Source organism: Vidua chalybeata, chromosome 30, assembly GCF_026979565.1.
Source record: "Vidua chalybeata isolate OUT-0048 chromosome 30, bVidCha1 merged haplotype, whole genome shotgun sequence".
Classification (NCBI taxonomy): domain Eukaryota; kingdom Metazoa; phylum Chordata; class Aves; order Passeriformes; family Viduidae; genus Vidua; species Vidua chalybeata.
In genome coordinates, this window is record NC_071559.1 from 977,000 (window position 1) to 986,493 (window position 9,494).

The following is a 9,494-nucleotide window of genomic DNA, read 5'->3' on the forward strand; positions in this document are numbered from 1 at the left end:
CGCTGACCACCCAGTGCCCCCGGACCCCACTGCCCCCCGGACCCCACTGACCCCCGGACCCCACTGACCACCCAATGCCCCCCGGACCCCGCTGACCACCCAATGCCCCCGGACCCCACGGACCACCCAATGCCCCCGGACCCCGCTGACCACCCAATGCCCCCGGACCCCGCTGACCACCCACTGCCCACCCGGCTTCCTGCTGACCACCCGGCCCCCGCTGCCCACCGGGCTCCTGCCGCCCGCCCGGGCCCTGCTGCCCACTCGATGCCGCTGCCCACCCTGTCCTTGCTGCCCACTCGATGCCCCTCTCGCACACCCGAGAGCGCCCAGCTGGGCAGGGGACCCTTGGGGTGCCAGCGCCCGGCGCTTTGGGGGCTGCCACCCCCTCCCAGAAGTCCGGTGAGCTCGGGCAGCTCCCGGTGAGCGCCCAGCGCTGTGCCGGGACAGAACAAACGCCACCAGCACCAGGGTGCCACCCCCAGCGCTCCTGGCTCCTTGCAGGCTCCAGCTCCTCCCGTTGTCCCCACAGAGCCCCGAGGGTGATCCGAGCCTGGGGACCCGCAGGACACCTGGATTTGTTTGCTCCTGAAGGATCCGAGAGTATTTGGGACAGAGCAAGAACCGACCTTGACCGTGCAAAATCCTGTTATTGGTGACTTGGAATGGGGGATTTGGGGCAGAGCCAGCTCAGCCCAACCCAACCCTGCGCTGCACCCCCGGTCTAAAAAATGGGGATATTCGGCAATTTTCTCCTTTCCAACCTCAAATCCCCACCCGGGATGCAGCCACCCGCAACACGGAATAAAGCAGCGAGAGGCGCTCCCAGAAAACCCCTGCAGCTGCTCCCAGGGTTTATCGGGGGTCCCTAAACCCAAAATCCCGGGAGCAAACGAGCCCCCGGCGCAGCAGAGCCCCCGCAGCCGCGGGCACCGGGTTCAGCCGCCGCGGTTTGCGTGGGGAAAACGCTTCGAAATCGCCTTTAAATTGATTTAATGAGGCCGAGGAGGGGAAAACAACGTCTGGGAAGAAATGGGAGCTCATCAGAGGCAGTTTCGTGGCGCGGAGGGATTTCGGGAGGGTGGGGAGTGGTGGAAGCTGCTCATCCCCATCCCGGTGCTTTTGGGATCTCAGCCCTTTCCATACCAAAGAAATGCCCCAAAATCTCCCAGGGCTTTTCCCCACTGACACGGCCGTGACGCATTTTCCATACAGGTTTTTACCTTTTTCCCACCGGGAATTTGTGCCCCCCGAGCTCTGGGGAAAATCTGTGGCCCAGGAGGGTTTGTTCGAATTCCCTCCCTCTCTCCTGATTTCCTGCTGCTTTTCTGCCCTCGATCCACCCGGCACGAGGGCTTGGGGGCCAAATCCCGGCTCTGCTCCGCATCCCGGCATGTGCAGGATTCGGGAGGATTTAATTCCTGCACGGAATTTCATCCCTGCCTGGAAATTCCAAGAGCTGTGAGCGGGAGCCGCGCTTTTTGTGCTGCTCCAGCCTGGAAAAAGGGATCGGCGGGGCTGGGAGAGGAGGAGGATGGGCCGGGGATGTGGAGGGGCAGGAACTGGGATCCCCAGATCTTCATGGAATGGTTTGGGCTTGGAAGGGACCTTAAGGATCGTCATCGCCACCCCCGAAATTGTCCCTGCACGGGGCTTGGAGCCACCTGGGAGGGCGGCACGTGTGGGATAAACGGGGCTGGATGAGCTCGAAGGACCCTCCCAAAAAATCCTGCGATTCCACGATCCCCTTCCAGGGCTCAGAAATCCCTGAGGGACACACGGAAAAGAGGGGGAAAGCCCCGGTCGGATATTTCCCTGTCCTTGGAGCAGCGCTCCCTCATCCCAGGGCTCCTCCGGGGATGGGTCCGGACTCGCCCCATCCCGGGAGAGCGGAGATTTCCCGGGAAGCGCTTCCACAATCCCGCCCGGTGGCTGGAAAAGGGGCTTTTCCCCCTTCCTCCCATTCCCGCTGGGTTTGGGGGCAGAAAAAACCTGATAAAAAAAACCGGGATCCCACCCAGGACGCGACAGGAGCCGAGGGGAGGCTGCGGGGGGAATTTGCGGTTCTTTCCCTGCTCTGGGAATTCTCTGCGGGGTCCAGCTGATCCCGCAGGGCATCCCAAGGGACTGGCAGGGATTTCTCCTTTCCCAATCTCTCTCCCTTCTCCTTTTCCAGCCCTTCATGCCACAGCCCCCGGGAAAGCGCAGGAAGGAGCCGGGGGAAGGCAGGAGAGCCGGGAATTCTCCCCCCGCCTGAAATTTCGCTCCTGGGAAGGACAGAAGAAATGATCCATAAAATTTCCATGGGATACGTCTCCCGCGGCCTCTGCAGCTCACAAAATATTTTAATTTTGCCGTGAATTTTATTTTGATAGTCTGGGTGACTGGGAGAGGGAGGGATTTCGTTTTCCGTCGGTTTTCTCTCGGGTGTGGTGGGGAAAAGTCCCGCGGGAGGGAATTTATCGAAGGAAAACGGACCCGGGGGGGAGGTGGGAGGGAATGGCCGGGGGGCATTTCCCCAGAAGCTGAGAGGTGCTGCAGGTGATGCTGGGCTGGGACAGGTGGGCTCGGGCTGCTCGGGACCGCTCCGTACCGGGACAGGTGGGCTCGGGCTGCTCGGGACCGGGACAGGTGAGCTCAGACTGAACCGGGACAGGTGGGCTCAGACTGAACCGGGGCAGGTGGGCTCGGGCTGCTCGGGACCGCTCCGTACCGGGACAGGTGGGCTCAGGCTGTTCAGGACAGGGACAGGTGGGCTCAGGCTGTTCCCCGGACAGGTGGGCTCAGGCTGTTCCCGGGACAGGTGGGCTCAGACTGAACCGGGACAGGTGGGCTCGGGCTGTTCCCGGGACAGGTGGGCTCAGACTGAACCGGGACAGGTGGGCTCGGGCTGCTCGGGACCGCTCCATACCGGGACAGGTGGGCTCGGGCTGTTCCCGGGACAGGTGGGCTCAGACTGAACCGGGACAGGTGGGCTCGGGCTGTTCCCGGGACAGGTGGGCTCAGACTGAACCGGGACAGGTGGGCTCGGGCTGTTCCCGGGACAGGTGGGCTCAGGCTGTTCCCCGGACAGGTGAGCTCAGACTGTTCAGGACAGGGACAGGTGAGCTCAGGCTGTTCCCGGGACAGGTGGGCTCGGGCTGCTCGGGACCGCTCCGTACCGGGACAGGTGGGCTCGGGCTGTTCCCGGGACAGGTGGGCTCAGGCTGCTCGGGCCCGCTCCGTACCGGTGTGGGCCCGCTCCGGGCTCCCACACTGGTGTGGCACGGGTCTGTACTGGTGTGGTGGGGCTCATACTGGGACAGGGATGTCCAAACTGGGGTTTGTGAGCTCCATACTGGTTCCAGACCCCACCACCACCGCGCATGCGCGCTCCGGACGGGACTCACCCGCTGCGCGCACGCGCGAATTACGTCACGCCCCGCCCCGCCCCGCCCCACCCAACCGGAACCACGCGTTGCTTCTGCGCGTGCGCGACTGCGACCACGCCCGTCACATGCAAATTAAGGGTGTGGCAACTGCACCCCACCCCTGACAATTGGCGCGTGCGCTTTGGGTGAAACAACGGGGCGTGGCTCGATAAACCCCGCCCTCCCTTGTGACGTATACCCCGCCCTATGTGTGTGGTCTGACTAACCCCGCCCATCCCATATGATGAGGAACGGGCGGGGTCACGTCGGGGTCCCGCCCACCTCCGGCTCGCGCGGTTGCCATAGCGACGGCGGCTGCGCGCGGGAGCGGGGGCGGGGCCGCGGCCGCGGCGGGAGCGGGGCGCCCCCTGGCGGAGAGCGCTGAGGGAAGGGGTCTGTGAGGGGGCGCGTGTGAGGGAGCGGCTCCCCAGGGTGGGAGCCTGTGGAGGGGAACTTCCCGCGGGAGGGGCTCTCTGAGAGAGGGGGGGTCTTCAAAGGGGGGGTTCTTGAGGGAGGGGGACCTTGAGGATAGAGGGAGTCCATAGCGGGGCTGTCCCTCTGGTGGGGTCTCAGGGGCTCCGGGGTGCTCCTGAGGGGACGTGGACGAGCCCCGGGCCTGTTTCTTGGGCTGGGGGCTGCCTGAGGAGATGCTCTCTCAGGGGAGGAGGGGGTGCCCTGCGGCGGGCTGGGTTTTGGGCGGCTGGAAGTGCAGCCCATCAAGGTGGTCCCTTTCTCCAAGGAAGCCCCTTGTAGTCGGGGACAATTTCTGCTGGCTTTGGGACCCCTGCGAGGGGCACTGTAGCTTAGGAATGGCTTTAGAACCCCTTCAGGAGCCCTGAGCTGCTGCTGCCGCCTCTCGCAGGTGACGCCGCCGTCCCCATCGGCCGCCTCCATGGGCTCTGTGCGTTCCCTGTCCGCCGCCAGCGCTGCCCCGAGCCGGAGGAAGGCCGAGGATGAGGAGGATGAGGGTTTGTTGGTCAGGCAGGAGCCCGTGGAGGACGTGGCCAAGATTCCCTACATGGAATTCACGGGCCAGGACAGCGTCACCTGTCCCACCTGCCAAGGCACCGGCTGCATCCCCACAGGTGGCTGCTCCTCTGCGGCGTAAACACCCCAAAACCCAGCTCTGAACAGCAAAAAAACCCAAACAAACAAACAAACAAAAAAGAAGCCACTTTTTAATGTGTTATTCCCATTTTGCTTCCCAGAGCAGGTGAACGAGTTGGTGGCTCTGATCCCCTACAGCGACCAAAGGCTTCGTCCTCAGAGAACGTAAGGGAGGTGTTCTTTTATCGCTTCAGGGGCTGTTTTCACCCCCAAAAAAATAGGATTTAAAGTGTGATTTAAAATATTTCTACCATGGGCACCATGATCCCACTCCCACCTTCCATCCCCTCACTGGAGTTTTGGGAGCAACTGCAAAAAGACCCCAAAATGCTGCTTTGGTTGCTCAGTACCCAACCCCAAATGTGGAAAGGGAGGACTTTGAGCCATTTTGATATTAAAAATGTGACAGCAGCTCTTGGGTGCCTCTTCCAAGGAAACCAAACGGGGGGTGGGGTTTTTTAGGATCTGAATCTAGCAGAGGAGGTGAAGAATTTAATTTTTTTGCCTTTTTTTTTTTTTTTTTCCCCAGGAAACTCTATGTGCTGCTCTCAGTGCTGCTCTGCCTGCTGCTGTCTGGCCTGGGGGTTTTCTTCCTGTTCCCCCACTCGGTGCTGGTGGACGATGATGGCATCAAAGTGGTCCAGGTGTGGTTTGACAGGAAAAACTCCGCTGTCCTCCTGGCCATCACGGTAAAGTTCCCGTGGATTTGGGAAAAGAAATCACCAGGGGAACGAGCCAGCGAGGTCAGGGTTGTTTTTTGTCCCCCTCCAGGCCACTCTGAGGATCAGGAATTCCAACTTCTACTCGGTGGCAGTGAGCAGCCTGAGCAGCCAGGTGCAGTACATGAACACCGTGGTGGGCAGCCAGCAGCTCACCAACGTCTCCAGCATCCAGCCCCTGAGGGACAAACTGGTACTGACGGGGATTTCTGCGACTGCACCTCGCCATTGCAGTATCCAGGGGCCACAGCTGCTCTTGCTCTTTCCACTCCCTCAAAAATGGGGTTGAAGGGTGATGGAGCTGCACTGAAATCTGATTTTTCCGCTCTGTTGCAGGTGAATTTCACCGTGAAGGCAGAGCTGGGTGGATCCCTGTCCTATGTGTAGTAAGGATTTACTGCTCCTTGGAGATACCTGGGGAGGGAGAGGGTTGGAGCTGCTTTGATTAAAATTTGGGAAATTAATCTGGAAATCACTCCCTTTTCCTGCTCAGTTCCTTGGCCAGGAATTTTCTCAAGGTGCTGTGAGATGGTTTTGTTAACACCAAAGTGAAAAATACCAGCAGGAGCTGCCAAAAACCCCGAAATTCCTCAAGGTTCTCACTTGCTGACCAATTTCCTTGATCTTTTCCAGCTTTTTCTGCACTTTGCCCAAGGTGAAGGTCCACAACATCGTGATCCTCATGAGGTGGGTGCTGCCCCTGCTTTGGGTTCTTGGAGCTCTTTTCCCTCCTTGAAGATTCTGTTCTGTGGTTCCTGAATCCCAAGGGGATTCCAGCCACGGATTTGGGCTCCAGGGAGAAAATCCTGCTCGGATTTTTCCCCAGATTCCCCCAAAATCCACCTCAGGGTCAGGTTTTAATCCAGCCCAGGGGGGTAAATACGGGGTGGAGCACGCAGCTCCCTCCAGAGGCTGCAATTCCCACGTTTCACCAAAACCCACAGGAACTTGGGTTTGGTTTTTTGAGGAAAAGAGGATGTGATGAATCCAACCCTGCTGCCTTGTCCCTTTGCCCTGCCAGGACCTCGGTGAAGCTGTCCTACATCGGGCACAGCGCCCAGAGCGCCCTGGAGACCTTCCACTACCTGGACTGCAGCTCCAACTCCACGGCCTGAGGCCACTGAGGCACCTGAACCAGCAGCAGAGGAGTGAGTGGCTCTGCAGGGACAAACCTGGCAGCTCCGGGGCCCTTTGGGGTGCTCCTTCCCTTCTGTTTTTTTTGTGGAGGAATCTGGAACTTTCCCTCCTGAATTAAGGGCTGAAATCCCAGAGGTTTTCGGTGGTTCGCACCTGTTCTGGGAGCTTGGCGCCGTCAGGGCGTTTCGGGTTAAATGGATTTAATTTCTGAGAGTAAATGTATTTATTTTTTTCCCCCACGGGAAATGAGTTTATTTTTCTGCACCTCAGGACCTCAAAAGAGGGACAGTTCCCACCCCGAATGAGCCCCTGTAACACCCTGGAAGGAGGCAAAGGAACCCAAATCTTTGGAATGAACTTCTTCCTCATTTTTCCCCTGTGGCTCCGACCCCTTTGGCATGCAGAGGCTCTTCCCTGGGGCTTGAAATCCGGGAATTTGCTGCTTTTTGTGCTCCACTTCCCAAAGCAGCAGGGATTGGAGGGGGTTCTGTGGGAGGCTGGGATTCCAAGGCCTCCCTGCCGGGAGCTGGACATTCCTGCCAGCCGCTATCCCGAGCAAAACCCAGCTGCCAGCTCGGCCCCCGCAGCCCTTTGGCATTTTGCCCCTTTTTGGGAGTTTTTTTTCTGGAATTTCAGCCCTCATTTCCCGTGGGATTCGGGAGCCAGACACAGCTACATGTGAGAGGATCCTTCCTCAGTGGAAAAATTACTGGATTTTTGGGTGACAGTGGCACAAAATCCACACTTTGCTCCCTTTTCCAGCAGGACATTCCTGCCCCTGCAGCGTGTGTAGGGCTGAATTCTTCATTAAACCTGATTTGGATCTTTCCATGCACTGTCCTTTATTTTTTTTCCTAAAGAAAAGCTCTGGATTTGTCCTAAATCCCAGTGCTCTGCTGGGATTGCTCCTGTGGTGTTTTTTTTTGCCCAAAAACCCCTGTTTTGCTGATGGATTTCCATAGAATCCCAGAATGGGTTGAGGATGCTAAAACTCATCCTCAGGGATAGGGAATCCTCTGGGAATTCCATCCCGGGGCCTCCCTGCCCTCACAGGGATGAATTCCTTCCCAAAATCCCACCCAAACCTCCAGATCCCAGTGGGAAGCCACTCCCCATGTCCTGTCCCTCTGTCCTTTATCCCAAATCTGTCCCCAGCTCTCCTGAAAGGTCACCCTGGAGCCTTCCCTTCTCCAGACTGGAAAATCCCATTTTTCCCAGCCCTTCCCAGGATTTTTTGTGGGAAAATGAGGGGGGAAAACTCGACCAGATTCCCATTCCCAGCTGGGCCCAGTGCCCAGAATCCCAATCCCAACCTCCTTCCCTGGTGACCAATTCCCACTGAGTTTTCCTTCTTTTTTTTTTTTTTTTTTTTTGAGGAAAAGGAAGAAATCCCAAACTTTGCTTTTTCTCCATTTTCTTCCCCTCCTGGCTGGGTTTAATCCTGATTTTCTGGGGGTCTCCCCACATTCCCTTTCCCCCTCTTTACTCCCAGCCCCATTCCCACTTTTCCAAGGATCCTGGAGGGTTTTTGAGGGGGCTGCCCCCAGGAGGGACCCCCGAATTTGCTGCTTGGCTGCTCCAGGAGGGGAAAGATTTGACCCCAAACCCTTGGTGCAGAGCCCCCATCATTAGGAGAGCGTCTTAAAGTGCAATTTTGGGTGGAAAATCCTCTTTAATCCCCCAATCCCTCTTAATGAATTTCCCCTGCCAATGTTTTGGTGCTTGGCCACAACTGGCAGCTGCAGTACTTGAAGCTGAGAGGGTTTAAAACTCAAATCCTGCCCCAAAATGGCTTTTTTTAAAAAGCTGTTTTGAAAAAAAAAAAAAAAATCTTTTCAAGTTATAATTTCTCCAAGCGAAGCTTTGCCATCCACAGAGGCAAAAAGAGAAGTTTTGACCCAAAAGAATTGGGATGAAACTCTGGAATTCCTCACCCAGGAGCTGCCTGGGGCCTCTTGCAGGAGAGATCTGAGCAGGTTTGGGGCTCTTCGGGGTCACTGGGCTGATTTTTGTCAAGATCATTTAAAAAATCCCATTTCTGACTTGGTTTTTTTTTTTTTTTTTTTTTTTTTTGCCTGTAATGACCAGCCTGGTGAGGAGAGGAATTTCCATGTGGGATTTTTTTGTGGCACAGCAAGAGGGGAGTCTCCTACTTCCAGTGCTGCAAGACAGCCCAAAATGGAGGTGGTTTTTTTTTTTTTTTGCAGGTAAAAATCAGAATAAAAATTTGTGGGGAGGAGGGGACAGACCATTGCCCTGGTGACACCAGGATTGTCCCAGTCCTAATTATGGGACAAGAATTCCACAATTCCTCCTGCTTTTCCAAGAGTTTCTACTTCAAAATTTTTCACTTTCATTTTTTTTTTTTTGGCTTTTTTTGGGGAATTTCGCCCCCCTCTTCCCCCTTAGTTTGAAACATCCCAACCCAAAAAACGTGCAGTTTTAACCCAAAATGAGGATTTCAATGGGATTTTTTTCCCAACCTAAAGAACTTTATAGTGGTTGAAATGGGGAGGAAATATTTGAATTACTGCAAATGCACCCAAAAATAAAGACACTGAACTCAACTTTTACTTTTGACCAAAAGTTTTTTTTTTTTAGTTTTTTTTTCATTTTATACCAACAGATGTTAAAAAATACAGACTTGTTTTACAAGAATAGCACCATTTTTTGATTTTTTTTGTGTGTTTTAAAACTCATATTATACATGAACACTCCTGCTTGGGGGGGGGGAAAGGGGAAAATTAGGGGTGAGGAGGGGATTTTTGATACCTGGATTGGTGAAATCCCATTTTTTTTTTCAGGGCAAAAGGGATCACTGACATTCCCACCTCCACCTGACCTCAAAAACAGGTCTTCCAGGAAGAGAATAAATAAATATTAACGGGTTTTTCCTTTGATTCTGGTGTTGGGATGAGGTGGTTGCTCCCTGATTCGGGGTGAGCCCTTTCAGTGCAGAACTTCTCAGCTCCTTTTTGGGGTGGATCCCGCTTTTTTGTGGATTTTTTTTTTTTTTTCCTTTTTTAAGGAATCGGGCCGGGCTTTTTTTTTTTTTTTTTTTTTAAAAAAAAAAAAAAAAACAACCAAAAAAACCAAACCGACAAACGAAAACCACGACAAC

The 9,494-nt window shown here is 55.5% G+C and overlaps 1 protein-coding gene across 4 annotated transcripts; it reads left to right on the forward strand.

The window, feature by feature from the left end:
* Nucleotides 1-3,721: 3,721 nt before the first annotated feature.
* Nucleotides 3,722-9,470, forward strand: TMEM106C (transmembrane protein 106C). Of its 4 annotated transcripts, none has more exons than XM_053967668.1 (9): nucleotides 3,722-3,803; nucleotides 4,273-4,495; nucleotides 4,619-4,682; nucleotides 5,047-5,206; nucleotides 5,289-5,429; nucleotides 5,573-5,622; nucleotides 5,870-5,923; nucleotides 6,258-6,384; nucleotides 9,178-9,470. In XM_053967668.1, the coding sequence occupies exons 2-8, from the start codon at nucleotides 4,303-4,305 to the stop codon at nucleotides 6,349-6,351; spliced, it is 756 nt and encodes a 251-aa protein (XP_053823643.1). In that variant the 5' UTR covers nucleotides 3,722-3,803; nucleotides 4,273-4,302; the 3' UTR covers nucleotides 6,352-6,384; nucleotides 9,178-9,470. The 4 variants fall into 4 exon arrangements, with proteins under 4 accessions (XP_053823643.1, XP_053823644.1, XP_053823641.1 ...); XM_053967669.1 differs by lacking the exon at nucleotides 9,178-9,470 and adding an exon at nucleotides 6,644-7,202; XM_053967666.1 differs by lacking the exon at nucleotides 9,178-9,470 and having other exon boundaries at nucleotides 6,258-7,202.
* Nucleotides 9,471-9,494: the final 24 nt, after the last annotated feature.

Excerpts from the sequence above, each read along its gene's own strand:
- TMEM106C (XM_053967668.1), top strand. The coding sequence starts at position 4,303 with ATGGGCTCTGTGCGTTCCCTGTCCGCCGCCAGCGCTGCCCCGAGCCGG. Across the intron at positions 5,430-5,572 it reads AGCCCCTGAGGGACAAACTG|GTGAATTTCACCGTGAAGGC; the intron begins GTACTGACGGGG and ends GCTCTGTTGCAG. Across the intron at positions 5,924-6,257 it reads AACATCGTGATCCTCATGAG|GACCTCGGTGAAGCTGTCCT; the intron begins GTGGGTGCTGCC and ends TTGCCCTGCCAG.